The 21,681-nt window shown below is 41.6% G+C and overlaps 1 protein-coding gene across 3 annotated transcripts in view; it reads left to right on the top strand.

The window, feature by feature from the left end:
* Positions 1–20,881, top strand: part of epha4b (eph receptor A4b) — an 86,158-nt gene extending 65,277 nt beyond the window's left edge. Inside the window, exons 11-19 of one of the 3 annotated variants that reach the window (XM_069157083.1) lie at position 1; positions 696–821; positions 1,122–1,307; positions 9,242–9,303; positions 11,941–12,150; positions 14,585–14,734; positions 14,912–15,105; positions 16,418–16,555; positions 16,795–20,881. The exon at position 1 is cut by the window's left edge and continues 67 nt beyond it. In XM_069157083.1, coding sequence (XP_069013184.1) covers position 1; positions 696–821; positions 1,122–1,307; positions 9,242–9,303; positions 11,941–12,150; positions 14,585–14,734; positions 14,912–15,105; positions 16,418–16,555; positions 16,795–16,894 — 1,167 coding nt within the window. In that variant the 3' untranslated portion in view covers positions 16,895–20,881. Of the gene's footprint in view, positions 2–695; positions 822–1,121; positions 1,308–9,241; positions 9,304–11,940; positions 12,151–14,584; positions 14,735–14,911; positions 15,106–16,414; positions 16,556–16,794 lie in introns of all 3 variants that reach the window. The other 2 variants (XM_069157082.1, XM_069157084.1) reach the window with 2 other exon arrangements.
* Positions 20,882–21,681: the final 800 nt, after the last annotated feature.

The raw sequence follows: 21,681 nt of genomic DNA, 5'->3' as shown, positions 1-21,681 counted from the left end.
GGTAAGACAAGCATGTGCACACACACAGATACAGTAGGAAACACACATGTATGATATTTGTCTTATAACTAAACTTTACACCCACCTGCATGAAACACATCACTACAGGCATTTATGGCAACAAAAAAGAGACAGAAAGAGAAACAAAGGCACTCAAATGTGACGACACCCTAAAAATCACTGTTCTTCACGTACAACACGCATACTTCAAGATGTGTAAGAACTAAAACAGTTACCGAAAAGAAGTCTCTAACTTTGCAGCATTCTCAGATGAATAAACCACATTGTTTCACAGTTTCATGCACAAACGTTTGCTGGCAGAGTGAAGATTCCTATGGGTTCCTGTTAAAAAAAATCTTGAGTCATTTTAACACCATGGCTAACAAAGTAGTTATGTGTTTCATGATGTAATAATTTGTAATGTCACTCAAACAGAGCACCCACGCTCAGGCTCCCATTCCAACACAAATTTGCACAGCACAAATGTCAGAGTAAGACGCTGAATCAATGTTAACGTTTAAAGGGAAAGTGTTTCCCTACAGGCATCAATAAAGCACTGCATTAGTAAAATGAACTTTTTAATATTCTCTGTAGATGCAACATACCCAGCATAGTCTGATTTTACCAGTACATTTGTGATACACTGCAAATACATTTAACTCTGTGCCCATTTCTACACTTTTCCACGCATGCAGTCAAGCTTCCAGGCAGCAGGACTTATATCCATCCTCACACCTACGAAGATCCCAACCAGGCTGTCAGAGACTTTGCCAAAGAGATAGATGCTTCCAATATTCGTATAGAGAGAGTCATTGGAGCTGGTGAGTTGGCAGTGAAACAGCAAACGACTTTAATAACTCAAAAATGAACTTGTTTGAATTCTTAATCACTTCTAGGAAAAGTTTGCACGTCTAGACGATTCTTTTTAGAAATCAGTTGCACCAGTAAAATTAAATAATTGTGGATTTATAAGAAAAAATTCTGAATGCAATTTTGAGTCAATAAAAGACCTTATAAAGCTTCCAAAGTCAAAGATAAAAGAGCACAGATATTCATAAATTCTACAAGGTCTTATCTTTCAAAGTTTCAAAGTTATATTTTGTGTGTCTGCGTGTGTGTAGGAGAGTTTGGAGAGGTGTGCAGCGGTCGGCTGCGTGTGCAGGGGAAGAGGGAGATCTACGTGGCCATCAAGAGCCTGAAGGCGGGATACTCTGACAAACAGAGGAGAGACTTCCTGTCCGAGGCCTCCATCATGGGACAGTTTGACCACCCGAACATCATCAGGCTGGAGGGTGTCGTCACGAGATGTGAGTGATGACACACGTGTGACAAAACCTTTACTTCATCATGCGTGCGCAGGTGTAGGACCTGTTTCTGGAAACCTACACTCTCCTTTCAGCTCTGTGTATCTGTGCGTGTGTGTGGATGCCTGTCACATGCCTGTCTGAGACACACCAGAGCTCGTGGTGATGTAAATAAGAGCTGACCCTGGATCAGATAAAAGCTCCATTACCATGGTAACACACTGGTGACGCATGGCAGTGTGCATGCGCTGAAGACTGTCCACCTCTCAAATGGCCACTTGTTTACTTCACATGATTGTGTTGAGGCAATTAGAGTGAGTGTGTGTGTTCATGTAGGTGAGACAGAAACAGGCCTCGTTCAGCGAGATAGCTGATGCGTTATCACAGGGCCTCTCGCTCTCTCCATCACTTCCACCATCTCTCTCTCTCTCTCTCTCTCTCTCTCCATCTATCCCGCTCTCACCTCATAACCCGATCTCGTGCTCCTTCTTTCTCTCTCAGTCAGAGTCCATCTAATCTTTTCATTCAGTCGCTCCCTTTCTCTTTCTCACTGTCTGTCTCGTTCAGTCAATCCCAGTCTCCTCTTCTCGCCCTCTCGTACTCTTTCTCTCTCACTGTCATTCTCGCTCAGGGTCGGAGTGAGTAAACACTAAGTCGGTTAAGTTTTAACATCTTTATCCTCTGCGTTTTGGACCCACGGCCACACTCATGCTACATGCAGAAGTTGTGGCTGGCTTTTTTTTATGCAACAGGGCAGGTGAAAGCATTATGTTTTCAGGCGGCCTGTCCATTTTTTGTGAATGTGATATCTCAGAAATAGCTGGAGGGGGTTTCGTTAACTTGGACTCAAGGATGAACTGATACAATTTTGGGGGTCAAAGGTCACTGTTACCTCACATATGTTTCATTATTGTGAACGCAATATCTCAGGAACACATATTAATCTGGGCAGAAATGGATGTGAAGTGCAACTTCACTGGTTGGCGGAGGAATTTAACCATAAGGCGGTAATTTTAGTTGTTTATGCAATACACTGGAGCTCGCAGATTTACACAACTGGAAGGAACCACAAAAACAAGTTAAAGGTTTTGTATGCATGTCCCTGCCTTTATGACCCGACAGTTATCAAGATCAAAACGCAATACAGAGAATGTGAACTATTTATGTGATTATGAGCAGCACAGACAGCAGATCTTGATTAGTAATAATTCATAATTATAATCATTAACAACATCAAATTTAGCAGTGGAAAATAAGTAAACCTTTTCCTTCGTCCACCTACTTTAACTTCTGGGCTTTTGCAAAACAATGATTTAAGACACAAATTCTCCATCTGATATTTATGTTGATTTTTCCATCCAGCAGTTCTGGTAACTGGTAGCATTTATAACCCGCGATCAAGTCCTGATTTTCTGCTTGTTCAGATAACACACTACAACAGACAAATGTGTCAAGGGTAAGCACTACATTGCAAATTCAGCTGTTTTACAGCTACAACACAGTGAAGGTGATCACAGAAAGCAGGAGAGAACAGACTGTTTGGAGGTGCAACACTTACCTGTAAACACAAGTGTGGAGACTCACCCTTTTCATATTAACCTGGTCAGCATGGACGTAATCAGATATCTCATCTCTCTCCCGTGCTGTTTATGCTCCTCAGTGCTGCTGCTGTCCTCCTTCTCATCTGAAGGCTGATGTTTGTTAGAGATTTGTAGACAAGGACAGGGAAGAAAGAGAGTTGGTACAAAGAAACAGAATTGTAAACATGCAGACAGACAAATAAACCTCTGCCTTTCCCATCATCTTATTCCCTAAACACTTTCCCTTTGTTACACACACACACACACACACACACACACACACACACACACACACACACACACACACACACACACACACACACACACAAACAAGGTCCTTCAGTCCATCACACCCTGGTGCTCAGTGGCACTTAAGCCAACAACAAAAGAGCAAATGCATATGCACAGGCTTTTATCATGAATATTAATAATTCATAAGGTTAATTGGATGTGTTTTTTAGCATCATGAATATTCAGCAGCATACATATTACAAATGAGACCCCACTGCCTTTCTTATTTATTTCCTCTCTCGCTCTCTCTGACACGAGAGACATGTAACATCTAGACATGTAATTATGGCACTTTCTTTTCAGTAACAAGCATAATTCGGTTTTAAAATAACAGAATAAATTCAAGAGTTACTAAGATGACAAACCCTGAAATTTTATTGACGAAGGACAATGGCCCAGTAGGAACAGCTAAATAGCCGAACATTGATTTGACAAGGAAATACATTTTAACATAATAAAGTGCTCTTTACTTTGCTGCATTCTTGCATTTGCTGCAAATATAAGAATATGCTTCTGCAGGGGTTTTTTTTGGGGGGGGGGGGGGTTGACTGTATGTAATGAGCGCTCGTCTACTTCTACATGCATTTCGTTGCGTCTCCCCTCTCACCTGTCTTCACGGCACATTGAGGAGCTGATAGAGCCCCTCAGAAACAAATCTCACTAGCGGAGCAGTAATTTCACAGGTCACAGCCCAGGTGGCGTATGTGCGAGCAAGGGGGTGAGAGTTGAGATGGGTCAATAACTCCTTCAGGCCTTTTTCACCGGCACCAGCTGGTCCCTTCACACCGCCCTCAGTCTAATCAGGCAGGCTGACCCTAACTGGTCTGGACTCAGGTGGGCTGGATTGGTTTGTGGAGGTGTAAGTAGTGGGAGACTCAGGAGTAGTATTGGCTTGAGTAGGACTGGGGGTAATTGCTGGTGTGCTGAAGGGATCGGTGTGGCGTTAGCAGTAGCTGAAGTAGCTGTGGTAGGATAAAGTAACAGTCGCAGCCGTAACAGTTTTAATAGTAGCAGGAAAGATAAAAGAAATAGGAAAATATAACTTAAAGTAATAATAAGAAAAGCTAATGGAAGTATTTATTTTGTTGGAAAGACTTGGATGAGACAAGCTAAAGATACTAAATCTATCTGTTAAATAACAGCTTAAAAGCTTAAACTGGAAAGCAGGTGTGTTGTTTATGCCCAATACTTCTTGATAAACATTGGGAAATGTGTTGTTTTAGGGCTGCAACTGGTAATTATTTTCATTATCAATAATTATGCAGATTATTTTCTAAATTAAATGATTGTTTGTGTAAAATGTCAGAAAACAATGAACAATGTCAATTCAAGTTTTGTAGAGCCCAACACAATGTTCTAGATTTTATTTTTTTTATTATGTCTTACAAACAGTCCAAATTCCAGAGTTTATTAGTTTACTATGCTATAAGAAAGAAAACCATCCTCGTAAGTGTATAAACTGCTACTAGAAAAGGGCTTTTTGCTAAAGAAATTACTTGAATGCTTTTTCAACTGGCAAAATAATTGCCGCTTAATTTTCTGCTGATCAATTAAAGGGATAATTGCTTAAACAACACAGGAAGCAGTTACATTAGTAGTACAGGGGTTCTTGTTGATAATGTTGCAGAAGTGGAATAGTAGAGTTTGCTGTAGTGATTATTAATATAGTGACTATGTAGTACTACAAGGTACTAGACACAGCTCCAGAAAAAGGTTTGATTTAACCAGGTTGTAGTAGAGGTGGGTGTAGTGACTGTACAACTAAAAATTGTTGTGGTATTAAAAAACATTTTGCACAGTTGTATGTTGTGTTCGGTAAATACATGAGTGCCTATCTCTGCCGTCTGCATTTTCCGGTTTCATTCATTTCTCTGTGTGTGCATGTGTGTTCCCTGCTTAAAACCTCATAAGCCTTCAGCCGCTGCCATGTGCCATTCTAATAACCCGACCCTGCTGCCTGTCACCTGATTGTTGCTATTGTTATGCTAATTGGAGCACCACATGCAGAAAAAGGGGGAAAATAGATCATTCTATTCTCTGTCTGTCGCTCTACACATCAGAAAAGTGCAACAATCTGCCCCCATCCCCCCCTATCCTTTGTCCCTCCCCCCACCCCTCCATCTCCTTATCTTCCCTTTATCTCCCCTGTCCCTCATTTTATCCATCCGTCCTTTATGTGTTTTACAATCGCTGCAACAATCGGCTCATTTGGAAAACCCTCAATTACCGAACTCCATCTCATCTGACACACGCGCACACACAGCTACACACACACAGCTACACACACACAAGACACACATACATAAAAAAGGCTGCTCTACAAAGGTGCCGTTAAATCCACTAAAAGCATTTTTTTCCAATCGTCTTCTGTTCGAGGAAACGAGCGATTAGTTTTAACCGCGTGTCTTTGTGCGCTGAACAATAAGTCTTTTAATATTTCCTGTCAGACTGTTTGAAAGTATTCACTTTTTGAAAATGCATGCAGATCTGAAGAATGGACTGCACAGACCGATTAGGACGAGGAGGAAACTAAAGAGAGGCAAGCAGAGAAAAGGTGACAAGGGGGTGTGGGATGCATAGGGAAGAAGGGGGCATGGATGGATGAGATAGGATACAAGAGCAAGGAAATGAGCGAAGATGGGGCTTGAGAATAAATGAGGGCGACGGGGGGAAGATGTGCAAAGAGATTTGAGGGGGGGGGGGGGGGGGGGCAGATAGACCAGAGGAGAGATGGTGAGGAGACAAATGTGAGGAAATGAGAGGAGATGAGAAAGCAAAGAGGGAAGGAGGAGGAAGAGAGGTGAAGAGCGAAGAGGAGATAACGTTATTGAGTTTCTGTCTGTCCGTTTCTCCGCACCCCCCACCCCCCCCAACACACACACACACACAACATTACATGGTTCTTCCTAGAACACAGATCTGTCCTGTGTTAAAAGCATTGTATCATTTAGTTCAGACCCTTAACATTAATCAATACAGCAGTTATTTCATTTTCTCGTTTGTACCTTTGGCCGCCTCATTCAATAATGCGGTAATGCGGCCCACTTGCACACACACAGATAGCCACTCATAATGTAATTGTCCAGATGTATACAGAGTCTATCACTTTCGCTTACACTCACACCAACACGCACAGAAATAGTCTCTCATAACGTAATTTACCAGATAGACTGTACATACATACTCTCTATCACTTTCACACATGCACAGCACTTTGCAAATTCCTGCCTAAATGATCCTAGCCAAAAGCAGAGACAACACGTTTTACTTGCACTTAATAAAGTGCTGTAAAAACCAGAAAACTCCTTTCTGATCTGTTCCATAACACACTCTACCTGGCAGAACATCAATACCCAATCTGCACACACACACACACACACACACACACACACACACACACACACACACACACACACACACACACACACACACACATATAGGGTGGGAGTTGCTTTTAGCTCCACTGTGTGATTTCTGAAGGCGATGAAAGGCAATAAATTTGAATGAATATGAACGTGATTAGTTAATTATGTGCTTTCAGAAGGAAATTGAGGCGCGCTCATGAATGCTTGGTGGAGAGGAGCTCTATGACGAGCTGGAGAGGCTCCGTCCTGCCAGTGTCTGCGTTTCAAGTGTGAATGGCATGTGATGTAATCGCTGCGAGAACTGAAAGGGATTCATTGTATAGTGTGTGTGTGTGTGTGTGTGTGTGTGTGTGTGTGTGTGTGTGTGTGTGTGTGTACATGCCAGGCTCACATGGTCCTCTAAGCCGAGACAACAGGATGAATGTGTTTCATTGTGCTTCTCTCTTGACTGCATCTAACACCACAGACCTAAAGGCAACACTGTCCTTCACCGGTAACATACAGTACATGGTGCCTACACACACATGCAGCACATAAACAAACATACCTTTATCGGTTTTCAGAGGTACGTTTTTATAGCTGTATATTTCATGGCTGTATACTTTATAGGATATGACATTTGCATGCATGAATGCGTGTCACAGAGTAACATACATGTGTTCACATTCCCAGGGTTGATAAGCCGAAGTACAATAAAACACACAATCTCACACACACAGGTGGACAGAGGGCTACAAAGAGTCAGAGCCCTTTCAGTCAAAATCATTCCCATCAACAACCATTTTATTTGCCACTGAGATAAACACAGAAGCACACACACGTCCTCCACCTCTGATCTGAAATCAGGCCGTCATCATCATGCCGTCCCTCCCCACTTTGCCATGCCCTGAAACAGCTCGCTCTGTCTCTACCGCATGCGCACACACACGCACACGCACACGCACACACACACACACACACACACACACACACACACACACACACACACACACACACACACACACACACACACAGGCCCCGTTTGGAGATAAATGTGACCAGCAGTCCTCACCCCCAGCAGAAGAAAATCCAATTCTCTTTCACTTTTATCCCTGAGACTAATGTTACTGTCAAAGAAGACACCACCACCAGAGACCAGACGACTCTGTTTGTGTGTGTGTGTATGTGTGTGTGTGTGTGTGTGTGTGTGTGTGTGTGTGTGTGTGTGTGTGTGTGTGTGTGTGTGTATGTGTGCTGCAGTGAGATAGTGAATTCATTTAGGGTGATGTATTGCTGTCTTTACCTACAATCTTACTGTAGGCCTCGGTGGTGTTGTTCCTGCCTTTTCATGTCAGGTTTTTGACCCCTCCTCCCACCAGTCCTCTCCTCTCTCTCCTTCTCCTCCTACTCCTCTTCATTTTCCTCTCCTCTTCTTCAGCACTTCCACATCGTCTCATCTTCCCTGATCCAACGTTCATTGTCCTTCCTTATCTTACAATAATGTTGCTTCTTTTTCTTCCAGTACATGTTCATACACTGCACATTTCTTTGTATTTATCTTTCATGAACTTCTTTTGAAGTTTAACTTTTTTTCAATTCAAGACAAGACCAATTTTACCAGAGAAACATTAAATGATCTTTTACTGGCTTTTTGGGGTCATTTTTTTGAAAAATACTCATATACTTATCCCACATTTTTTGCTATAAGAACTCTCCATCTAGATTTTTTTTCTGTTTCTCTCTCTTTGTATCAAGCCGTCGTTATCTCTCCTCCAGGTTTTTTCCCAGCATCTCTGAGGTCTGATTTGGGAAATGTGACCTATTCATCACTGCTGACATAGGCAATGTGTTTACAAGCCACACACACACACACACACACACACACACACACACACACACACACACACACACACACACACATACACACACACACACACACACATATACACACCACACACACACACACACACACACACACACACACACACACACACACACACACACCACACACACACACACACCATCATTTGTAACTACACATTGTGTGTTTGTTTGTGATTGGCAAAGCTCAGCTTTAGGGGGTGATACGGAGGGAGAACCCTGTAAAACGGGGACAACTGCTGTTCTTCGTGAGTCTGTGTGCATGTACGTACATGTGATTGCAGGTACTTTGTTAATCATTTGTAAGTCCCACCAGATGCTATGCAGGGGACCATAGTGCGCGCGGCCTGTCACTCAACCACCCCTTCATCACACACGCATGCACACAAACGCACACTCATGCAGGTGCAGGTGCGTAGCGATCCAACCACAACCCCCTTTCCCTGGAGGCTGATTAGTATTCATGAGATCTCAGGAGGCCCGCTTTTACACACACACACACACACACACACACACACACACACACACACACACACACACACACACACACACACACACACACACACACACACACACACACACACACACACACACATATTCTGGTGGATTGGTCTATTCTAATTATCTCCTGGCGTTTATGGAGAGGGCTGATTAGAAGCTGTCAGTGTGACTGATGACGACATGCCATGTTATACCCTAGAGAGAGACGGAGACAGAGAGAACGGCTGGTCACAGCTGTGGACCCTGCTTCTTCTTCTATGTCCTCGTCGCTTAATAGTTTGTGTATTTCTGCCTTGTAACTGTGCCTCGCCAACAGCTGCCTTGTTATGTGCCTCCATAGGTAAGCCAGTGATGATCATAACGGAGTTCATGGAAAATGGATCTCTGGACACTTTCCTCAAGGTAAGTCATTGCTCAGCTGGAAGGAACACAACGCGCACATTTCCTCCAAGGTCAGCGCCACAGTTCTTTTACAAAGGCCCCACAGAAAATGATGTCCCAGCTGTAAAGAGTTTGAAATAGCACAGTTCATTCCCACAAACTGCTGTACGTGAGGCCACATCCTTTTTTTTTTTTTAAAGTTATATAAAAAGGTTCCCGACTTAAATTGTCTTTCATCTCCCAAAGCTGGAGAATTCTGGTGGAAAAAGTCCACCAATGCCTTACGTTTAAGCAAGCAAGGGCTTTTAAATGTTTTTGTACTACATTTGTCGAAAAAAGAAGTGTAATATATATATTCGTAACACATAAATATGCACAGCAGGCAAACACCTGACAGTTTGCGGATGAGAAACATAAACATTCAAATGGATGTACAGGCTCCCTACCCCTCCATTCCAAGGTCAATGAAAAACACTTAATGTTCACATCCCAGAAAAGAAAACTGTAGCAGACTGCTGACAAATGGGCAATAAAGCGTATATTGCTTTGTGCGCAACATTTGCTTCGTCAGGACATAGAAAAATAAACAGTTCATTCTAGATGTAATGTAATACAACAAAAGTCATGTGTTTTTTAATATGGAGAGAACTCAGGATAGCAAATGAGAAAAACATGGAAAGGGAATCAGCACTAGCATGAACAAATGTACTCAGTTGAAATATTTCTGAGGGCATTTGGTATGCTGATCAAGGATTTGAAAAATGCCTTCGTAAAGCGATTGGCTTGAAAATATAATTTGTATGGCAGGCAGTGTAACACAGAGTTTAAATCCATGTGGAGCAGGACAAAAGTAAGTCCTGAAGATAAGGTTACTGCTAAAACCCAATCAGTAAACTGATTTAAAAAAAATCAAAGCAAGGCTGTGGAAGTATTGTTGTGTTAGTCAAATCAATATTGTAAAAGGAAAGAAGCCAGTGATTTCACCAGTCATAATTATAGTAACTTATGGATGAGTAATTCATTGCATGAATTGATGTTTTTAAATAATTATTCAATTTTTTGTTTTTACATTTTGTAGTCATGATTCCTTTTTATACAAAATATGTAGTAGCAACAGCAAAGATGCTGTATTGATTTAGCTAAAGACCCTGATCTGGGTTTTGCATGATGCACCCTGATGAAGTGAGAGTGTTGTGGCCCTGGTGTGCCTCACGTTCAACGTCCCCCTGATTCATATTCAGAGCTGTTTGTGAGCCAATAAAATCACTGCAGTGCTCCAGAGCCATTAAGGCTGTGATGATAGGCCCATTGCTAAATAGACACCAATCGCATCAGCCACACTGAAGAAAACAAACAAATAAATAAATAAATAAAACGGGCAAGGCATGATGTCCTGAAACACACACACACAAACAAAAACACACTGATATATGCATGTATTGAGTTACAGCATTTATTGTAATGAGGGTCGTAAAGAGTGTCCACAGGGCCTCCATATAATTATGGAATCAGTTTTATGGTTGTTACAGCTCATCTGTGCATCCAGAATCCATATGTGTCTTTAATTATGCCAACCATTTATTAAGCAGGTCTCCCTCTGCAGTTACAAAACCACTGCTCTCAGTGTGTACTGTACATGTGAAATGTATATTAAGTTTCTCAGTTTTAGGAAGCTAGTGAAAATAAGTGTAATATGCCAAAATTTAACAATTTAAAAAAAAAAAAAAAAAATGTCTACTTCTTTCAGCTATCTCCTTCATCTCCTTGTCCAACCTCCTTGCCGTGCATTTGTCTCCTCTCTCTTTCCCTGCCCTGCCCATTCTTCCTCCTCCTTCCTGGAAATACAATGTGGTGGGCAGATTGATAGAGGAAGTCTGTAGGTTTGTTAGACAGTCCAATCAATCAGCATCTCACAAAACCACCGGCTAATTAACTTACTCCACAGCTGCCGAAGGAGAGGGGGGGGGAAAAGAAATAGAAAAAACGACAGTGGGGTGGGAACAGGGTGTGGGGTGGGGGTGGGGGGTGGGGGGAGGGGGTGGACTGAATCAAAGTATTAGAGTTCTCTCTCTAAGACAGAAACTGAACAGAGAGACAGAGATGGATGGAGAGAACAAATAGACAGAGGAAGGAGAGATGATATAAAGGAGAGAGGGTGACTGATAACATGAATGGCTTTTTAACGGGGACCGTTGGCCCAGGGCAGAAATAATTGGCAGAGGAAGGTGAGTTGGATCGTCATCGATCAACAGGCTCCACTCTCTGCCAAAGACAGCTCAAATCTGAAATCCAGTGAGCTCTGCATGGGCACATGGTCAGTGTTAGAGAGGAAAGTTTTGTCTTCTCTGTCAGATCCAATCCTCTGCAAGTGGGATTTTTTTTGTGATCCTCCATTGATCCCTGGAAGGAGAAATTCATCTTCTGCTCGCCACCTCCGCATGAAGGTCAAAGCGCAGGGTTAGCAGGAGCTGAACGAGACTCTTGATAAGTGTGGATTCCTGCCATTTCTGAAACTTGAATCCAGGCTTAAACCTTCACCTCTATCTGAAGGTGTTAAAGAGCCCAACCTAATCACTGTGCCACCCTGCTGCAGCTCAATGTCAGCAATAACACGATGTTCTATGTATTAATTCATCTTTCTACTTTCTCTCGCCCCAGAAACATGACGGCCAGTTCACAGTGATCCAGCTGGTAGGCATGCTGCGCGGCATCGCCTCAGGTATGAAGTACCTGTCAGACATGAGCTACGTTCACCGAGACCTGGCGGCTCGAAACATCTTGGTCAACAGCAACCTGGTGTGTAAGGTGTCCGACTTTGGCCTGAGCCGAGTTCTGGAGGACGACCCAGAGGCCGCCTACACTACTAGGGTAAGATACACTATCACGGTCTGCAGCTGTCATTAATAAATGTATTCAGTTACAGTTCAGCCACCCACTGATCACACATTATTGTTCCTGAACCAAAACAGTGGTGAAAAAACTTCCTCAAACCACATGGGCATAAATTCATTTTCAAATAAAAGGGCACAAAAGCAGTCAGAGCCAGTTAAAATATATTTGTAGATAGTTAGACCTGATTCAAACGTGGTCGATCAGAACAGACCAAAATAAAGAGAGGACACCAATACAAGCAGAATGGTGTACCACCAATTAACAAGAACTAGTGGCAGAAAGAATAACAACACACGCACCAGTCCATCTTGCCACAAAAACACACCTCCATGGTCATCCTGGGGGGAAAACTTTTACATCAGTCTAAGTTTTAAACTTTAGAATAAATATCTGTAGCTGCACCTTTGTTGGAAGGTGAAGTTGAAGTTCATATTTCATATTAGACAGTTAATGTGCTGTGGTGCTGCCTCTGTGTATTTTTGGCTCTTTGTATGAACAGAATATAAATTCCTTTGCATTCAAGCCCTTGCTTGAATGCTGATTAAACCTATCACTGCCAGGTAAATCTCTCTGCATGTCACAGTATACTGAGGTTTCACATCTGCCGTCTGGTGAGACATTACTGTGCTGGTTGGATGAATGCTAACTGGCCATGCTGTACGGGCAGAGCATGCACATCAGAGACTTACAGCGGCAGACTTCCGGTTCAGCGCTATGCTAACTTGAGAGGAATTAAGATAATTCAATCATGTGGCTTTCAAATGTTTATCAGATTGAATGGATCGAATTCTGATCATGAAACAAATCAATTTGTGGGGATTGTGATGCCTTTTTTTCATGATGTTACTTGGGTCGACATGGTTTTTGTAATTACTTTCTGGCAGAAGGGGAAGACAAAGATTCTGCACTGCAGATTTAAATACAAATAATAATACATACACTGTGTAAAGTGTAAAGTGTAAATGCAGCTAAAAACTATAAAAATGTTATGTTACAAAGTGAACAGGCAGTGAAAATGTATATTTACATTGAAGTGTAATCACCAGAACTGAGACCGACATTGTACATGTTGCAAATTTAGCATACTACATCTTCTTGAGTATGAATTGCCTTTCTTTGGTAATTACTGAACAAATGTAAACTGCTTTAACGCTGTACTGACCAGGCTTTTGTATAAGGGTCTTCTCACAACGGATAGCATAAACCATTCACAAAATTAAATTCATACAGGATGAAATTATACACACAAACTTCCCCTCTTCATATTTTTGCCTGTACAGGATACAGTCAAATCAGATACGTCTTTGTTAACATCAGCATCCTCTCAGAGAGCTCAGAAAGAAGGAAGAAACTCAAACGTCAGTGAGTTAAACCACTGTGGAGCAACTCATCTAAAATGTCCACAAGGAGATGGCATTATTCATATTCATAGGAAGTGTTGGGGATGTTATTTTTAATATGGCATTAGCATTGCCCTGGGAGGAGTGTATCAGCCGCTGACTGCTCTATTGCAATCACACACAAACTCCCACTGATGTCAGGAGACCTAGATGGAGAGCTGCAGGCACTGGGAGGGGTGGGGAGTGAGGGGAGTATGGGGGGGAGGGGGGGTGTAGAGGCGGAGATGGAAAAGAGAAAGAGAGGAGTGGATATCAAATAAGACTAGGATCCAGGGAGGTTGGGAGAGAGAGAGATAGAGAGGGAGGGAAGGCGGGAGAAAGATCCAGTGAGAGCAGTTAAGAGAAAAAAGGGAGACGGCGTAGGGGTGGACAGGGGATGTTGGAAACAAAAGTACAGTGCAGAGTGACTTGGCAGCTTTGTCTTTTATTTGACTTTGACCAAGCTGAGATGGGGAATGCTAGGTGGTGCAAAGGCAGCTGCCGCATGTTAAAAAGCTGAGCCTATAGAGGTACGGTGTGTGTGTGTGTGTGTGTGTGTGTGTGTGTGTGTGTGTGTGTGTGTGTGTGTGTGTGTGTGTGTGTGTGTTAGACACAGTGAAAGAGAGAGGGCGGGGGCATCTCATTGCCTATTGTGTCTGTACAGTCGGCTGTATGGAACCCTTTTGATCTGGGCATCAACAACAAAGGCAGGGGCAGCAAAGAAAAAAAAACTGATGGCAGAAGAAAGACTAGTGCAGGAGCGAACACGGGAGCACATTAGGGATGAGTGCTGTTTTAAGTTAGTGTTCTTAAAGACAGCACTGCACCAAGCATCTCTGCAGCCACCATCTGATCATTTGTTTTGTCACTTCTGCTCAACTGTATTTTGATTTATTACAGTCCTTAGCTAAAAACCCACTAATACAACAGCCTTTAAGTATTTACGGTATTACAGACAGCAAGCAGAAAGTTCGGGCTGACAAATTCAGTACGTGAATAAATGTGTTGACCGCTTTGTGACCCATTGACAGGGAGGGAAGATCCCCATTCGATGGACAGCTCCAGAAGCTATAGCCTACAGGAAGTTCACCTCAGCCAGTGATGTGTGGAGTTACGGTATCGTCATGTGGGAGGTGATTTCATACGGAGAGAGACCCTACTGGGAGATGTCCAACCAGGATGTGAGTCACAAACACATACATCATGCCTCAGTTCCCATTGCACTTATACAACCTGCAACAGCAAAGATGATTTTTCCTAAATTTTCAGCGCAAATTCTTAACTATTGAACATTACATTTGTATTCCCCTTTCTAGTATTGATCACAGAACATGATATCTCCTGCTCTCTTCCTGTAGGTGATCAAAGCAATAGATGAGGGCTACCGTCTACCTGCTCCAATGGATTGTCCAGTGGTGTTGCACCAGCTCATGTTGGATTGCTGGGAGAAGGGGCGCAGCGACAGACCAAAGTTTGGACAGATTGTCACAATCCTGGACAAGCTCATCAGGAACCCAGCCAGTCTCAGAGAGCTGGCCAACAGCTCAGTATGGTCAGTGGGAGCAAGCTACAAATTAAAACTGTAATTTTACTGATGCACACATGGTCTTCAGATACTTGGATTAGATTACAGGACGGTAGAAGCATTGAAGACACTAAAGCTACTTTGTTGGTGATAAAAGTAGGAAATGTCATTTTATTTCAGTTAATCCGATTTTTATCTTTTCTAAACAAAGTTATATTTGTGAAGTGACAAGATTTGGATATAAGGTTGTGGGCTGGTACGTGTATAGTCCCACATTCTGTGTAGGTTCCCTGAATACCCAGTTGTAATGCACCAATCCACAGAATATAATTATTTTTACATTTACATTTGACTCCTTGGCATTCAAGTGGTTAAGTCCTAAAAACACTGTTGGTAAGCAAAGGCAACATGCACGGCGTCTAGAAGCCACAGAGCTAAAACAATTTAGCAAGCTAACACGGGGGTAGTGAGGGAAAGGATGATGCCATTGGAAAGAGCAACATTTTCCTCTAAGTTATGAAGACAAACTCAAAATTTTTAAATTACAACACATTAGTTTAACATCCAACAAAAATGAACTTCCATGGCTTCTGCCATTTCCATAAGCATCGGCAAACATGTCATAACTCGTGAAGTTGAGGCTTATAGAAAATTTTTAGTTCCGACGTTGAGTACAACATGAGGGGGCCGTTAATATAGACTCTTCTCGTATACAAAGTAAATACGACCCCATTGGAACGCAGCAACTGGAGACTCAATGAACAACGTGCCCGAAAGATGAGTCTAGTACCAAGGTCTGAGAGACCATAACATGGCACAAATTAAAGCATAAAATTGCATAAAACATATAAATGCATATTGTGTGAAGTACCAATGGAAGTACTTTGTAAGTTTGAGTATGCAAATTCACAAACACACTGATCATTTATAACAATTTTCTAACAAAGGGAAGTAAGCAAACAAGTCAAAAGGTTTCACAAGTAAAACCATGTGCACTTGCGTTGAGGGGGAGGGTGACTAGATGATGAACCATTAATCATACTTACCCACTAATGGCTCCGTTTAAAGTTTAGAGTTTATGTTGTCTCTTCATAGAGGATTTGAGGCTGTCATGCTGTGGCTATCGCAGAATGAAAACAATTCTTACCAAATGCGCATCCAGCACTACAAATTAACTCGAGAGTGCTACAAATGGTTTTAATTTTCATAAATGCCCAAACAAGGGTAATAATTTATGCTTGGTCTGAGGACAAATAATTGACCTCAGGACTAGTAAGAAGCTGTTATTTAGCCACTCAACAGTCCAAAACATCATTGAGTGTGCTTTGTATCCCAGCAGGGAGGACCCGTCAACCCCAGAGTTCAGTGTGAGCACAGTGGATGAGTGGTTGGAGGCCATCAAGATGGGCCAGTATAAGGAGAACTTTTCCAGTGCTGGATATGTCAGCTTGGACTCTATTCTCTACATCAGTGTCAGGTACAGACAGTGTGCTGTCTCATCCCTGTTAAATGAAACACTCAAAAGGTCAAGATTGTCAGTAAGAGACATATTACATTCCACTTTAGTTTCATTTGAAAATAAAGAGGGGGGTTTCCACAAGTATCTTGAATATGAGACCTCTGCAGCTGCTTGGCATTTCAGGTATATGTAGTTTTATTTCCCTGAAAACAACATTATAATATTTGTACTTGTATCTTCATCTGTTTTCCATCTAGTGAGTTGGCTAAGATGGGAGTATCCCTGGCCGGCCACCAGAAGAAGATTTTGTCCAGCATGCAGAGTCTGCAGACCCAGGGGACGCACGTCCAAGTATAACAGTTTCCACATAAACAGTGAGACGGAGTCAAACTGGATGCTCCTGTGAAGAGTTTCCCACGGAAAAGGAGTTATAATGGATACTCTGTGCTTGGGCCTCCATTCAATTTTGAGACACACTGAGATGGAGACAACATGGATGCTTGACTCCTTCTTGCAGTTTTCCCCCATTTTCCCCCATCCTCAGTGGGCACTACTGGCTTTAGCACTCAGAGCCCCAGCAACACAATCACCATAATGGAGCAACAGAGAGACACATTTCCAACAACGAGGCCACACCTAGTGCATCCCAGATCATTTCACATCATATCAGCTCAACAAAAGAAGAAAAAAAAAAGACTTTTAACAAAAGAAATGACAAAAAAACAAATTAGAATATAATGATCATCACTGTCTGTGAGGTGTACAGTTGGTTTTTACTGTCATTTTGTTTGTTTTGAGTTTTCACCTTGAAAAGTTTAAAAAGGGTCAGAAGCTATGTATATGTGTAGATATATGTTTATATGGGCTGTGTGTCCCACAACCGTAGAGATGGACCTAACGTTTGTATTGTGGTGAGATTTATATTGCTCCACCTTAACAGGAGTTATTATCTAGTACATGTATGGCCCCTTTCATTGCTGTCTGTACACAGAAAGCCAATGACTGAACCGAGATTCTGGATGACATGAATGTGTGGTGAGAGGGGAACAGAAAAACTGGACCTTTAGAGATAGTGAGGGATGTAGATTTTGCTAGCTCATGTAGGATGGAAGTATGATTCGTTTAAATCGTGTATTGGACCAGGACAAGGGCTTCCTTAGCGACTGCTCTCAGGCACCACTTCCATAGCAACTAGACCCAGTGCACGTTTGCTAGTCTGCTTGAACTTGTGATGTAACTGACTGCAAAGAAAACGGCACAAACTGCTTAAGGTGCAGTTAGCACAGACAAAATCTTCCACTGTCTTTTCCAAACAACATTGTCTGTCACAGTATGGTGTTGTCGGGAATATTTCGGCTAATAAGTTTGCCTTCCCGTGTTTCAGGTGTGTTTTGAAAGTTATAGTGTTTTGTGTAAAGCAAAGGTGATGCAAAGGTCAGGATAGAGTCGACACTGTTAAGACCGCATAACTTGTTTTTCCAGTGTTATGCCATGTACAGTAACCTTGAAATGTTCTTCTGGGTGTCATACCGTCATTCCAACTCTGCGCCTTCCTTTCATCAATTCCCATGGTTGGATGGTTACACAAGGCCAGTCACAATAATGACAGTGATTTCCAAATAGTCTACTTGATGAAAAGGAGTATTTGAATGGACCCTTTTTCAGCAAGATGAAGACTAAGCAGTGTTGATTTTCAGCTGTTCCACTAAAGAGGGTAACTTTTACTAAAAAATAAATAAATGGTATATTGTACTGTCTCACTTTCTTGTTATCAGTCATGCCAACCTATTTCAAGCATCCCTATTTTCAAATCAATACCCATTACTTAAATTTACAAAATGTTTACAGCACGATGCAAATACTTTTTGTTTTCTTTATCAGAAGGAGACTGCTGCTTATCACATTAATCACGCAGTAAGATATGAAGGGACCTTCTTTGTGTACACTGTTCAATGGCACTGAACCTGCTTTTAGTGTATTCCCAAACCCAGTTTTAATATATGTGGTACTCTATAGGACCAACAGTGGCATAAAGTACAGTATATATGATTGTATCATAGTGTAAAATATGTACAGTGTTGATTTCCAATGTTAGAATGTTTGTAATGATAACAATGACGATGACTATGATGTACTTTTATTGTGAAAAAGAGATTTCTGAAGTACTCGATCAGGGGCGGGTCAAACAGGAGAAAAGTGAAGGGAGGTGATTCGTTGGTCTGAACAAAGGAATGTAGCAGGGCACAAAGCTTCAGCTTTGATTGACAGGTGACAGTGACTGCAGTTTCAACTATAGCGTTAGAATGAGTAGAATGGACTTTTCTTATTGATACACTGGCTTCATTTGCATATCCACCTTAAAATAGCAATTATATGCACTTTTTAACTCCTTCTTTGCATACAACACAACTTTAAAAAAAAAAACTTCTTTGGGAGAGGGAGGGAGACGTAAGGGTGAAATAAGAGAAATCCTCAGATCCTCAAATTTCTATCTGATTCCGGGACCCGGCAAACCTGTCAAGCTTTGCATTTCAACACATGCCAAAATGGTGTGCATGGGATAACGGAAAGGGCAGTAAGAGTAAGAGCAGTGCTATTTTTGCCTTCACAAGATCAAACCACAGGAGAAAATGTTAGATAAATAGATTACACAGTTGATCTGCTCTAATATAAGCTGTTACTTCGTAAGTGAGCCTTACTTCCAAGATCAAGAAGTACAACATTTACTAACTGGGTTATAACAGCTTCAGAAATATGTTTACACCAGCACATCCATTAAGATGTATTTTTGCCACTTAGATAGCGTAAATGTGCTTGTGGATGCTGTTTTAGTATTCGCTATGATTAGCAGATCTGTCCTGTTCTTTATTGGATTTATAGCTCAATGCCTTTGAGAATTTTTGTCATGAAACAAATCAAATGGAAACATCAAAACGTCAGCAAATGACTCACCTTTTAGCAAATGAATAAAGCTGAGGTTAGCTTAGTTAATTGGCAATGTACAGTTGATCAATTCTGCCATTGATAGTTGCAATCTTAGCTCGCATTTTTGCCAGCTTGAAATGAGAAGCTTATTTTGATGACTGACATCAAAGACCGATTGCTTAAAAATTCTTTACAGGTCAATCTGCCACCGCTGCCAATGTCTATATGTGTATAGTGGATCATATGCTATGTTAGAATGGAAGTCTTGACAGGCCTAGGAACAGTAACTAATGTGAAGGGCTTACTTTATCAGTTGGGGCGGGGTCAAAGATAGCAGCAGCATGAACAGTTTAATCATAAGGTTTTTTTATTTGTTTGTTTTTTGGCTTCATTGTTACAAGCTTGGTACAATATTGGTATAGTAAATATGTTTGAATAAAGAATACTTGCAATAAAATAATGTAGGGATTATTTTCTCCACTTTGCTATTTCACTATATAAGGCACAGATAAAAACAAAAATTTGGAGAGTCCGAAACTGTTCATTCTACTCTTGCTAACTCTATGATTTCACTCTAGCGGACTACCCTTGACCGCTGGCCTTTTAGATGCCTTATTTACTGAGCTATTGTTCTTTTCTGTGTCCCTATAGAGGCGATATTAAGAGTAAAGAGTAAAGTGTATATACAGGTAGTATTTATCTGTGTTCTCAAGGTGACTTCACATCATGTTATGTAACATCCCAGAGGCCCCCTCCAACAGTAGCACCACTTTGATTCCTTTAAATACAGCAGAAAAAGATCATTTTGTTTAAAAAAAAAAAAAAAAAAAATAGCAGAAATCTTAAAGTTTATGAAACCTCAAGTTGTTGAGAAAAATTACAGTTTTATTTTTTTGAAAATTATGGCTGTGGTTGGCAAACAATTTGACATTTTATGTTGCATCTTTCTTTGTGCAATATTCTTTAGTTAATTACAAGGTTAGAGCAGCATTACGTACTGATTGAAGAACTGTGGTGAATAGTGACAATGTCCTCTTTTTTTTTACAGGCTTATTCAACACAAACCCTTTAGAAAGTTATGTCATACACCAGCTGTTGGTTTCAACTCTTAAATCCTAAGTTTCTGTCACGTTTCACCTTGTCAAGGTTAGCTATGTGGGCTGGTTTGTTTGATCTCAAATATAGTGTTTGTTTCCATTTCCCACCAGGTCTGTATTGTAAATGTTCATGAGTGATTCTCATTTGACACTTTCAGCTCTCTCTCTTTGTCCTTCTCCTCTCTCTCGCTTTCTTTGGCCACAGTACAATGCTTATTTGTCCCCATGCCAATTTCTTCTGCGTTGCTTGTTGTAAAGGGTGTAGGCATTCTAATGTCGTTCATGTTGCTGTAATAAATATGCTAATATTTCTAATTTCTCACCTGAAGCCTGCAGTGTATTTTTCTTTCACACATCCTGTGCCTTTCTCTTTTTGTTTCCCTCTTTAAGAAAACACACATGTGCGCACACACACACACACACACACACACACACACACACACACACACACACACACACCAGAAATACACTTACTTAATACATTCAAAACCCAATTCAATACAATATATGCTGCAATTACACACGGATCACCCCTTGCCTCACCTTCCCCTTCCAAGCCTGTAAGAAAATTACAGTACAACTTAGAGAATTTGTCTTTACATGAAAGCATAATGAAGCAATGCCTGTAGGGGTCAAATTTTGTTTGGTTAGCATCTGACCAGTCTTGCATAAAATCAGTGCAGGGCTGAGAAAGTAGAAGGAAGTCCCCAGCTGTGCTCTAATGGCGATAGCAGTGGTGAAATTCTCATCATAACATATTCTTGAATGGCAAAATATGGCCCACCGGTAACCACATCTTCATTATCGGTGTGTGTGGTGTGTGTGTGTTACTCACTGAGAGATAATTCTGTCTCAGGGGAGGGAGAAGGTCAGTGACTCCTGGCCTTGGTTAACCCCTTAATGCACTGGCCCAGTTGCTGTCAATCTATGTTACCGCCATTACACCTCATTTAGCCCATCATTTTAGGCTCCATATTCCCCTATCACTCGCTCCCTCCATCTCTCTCTTTCACCCACACCCACCCACCCACACACACACACACACATACACACACAAAGCTTGACATACAAAAAAATGCAGGGCCTGTTCTCTATTTCCTCAGTATCTATCTCCTCCCACTG

The sequence above is a fragment of the Embiotoca jacksoni genome, unplaced genomic scaffold (assembly GCF_022577435.1).
Source record: "Embiotoca jacksoni isolate LCO1_2020_lvr unplaced genomic scaffold, fEmbJac1.0.p SCAF_22, whole genome shotgun sequence".
In the NCBI taxonomy this organism is placed as follows: Eukaryota; Metazoa; Chordata; class Actinopteri; family Embiotocidae; genus Embiotoca; species Embiotoca jacksoni.
Note: the sequence above shows the minus strand (reverse complement) of the source record. Positions and strands in the feature narration are given on the sequence as shown.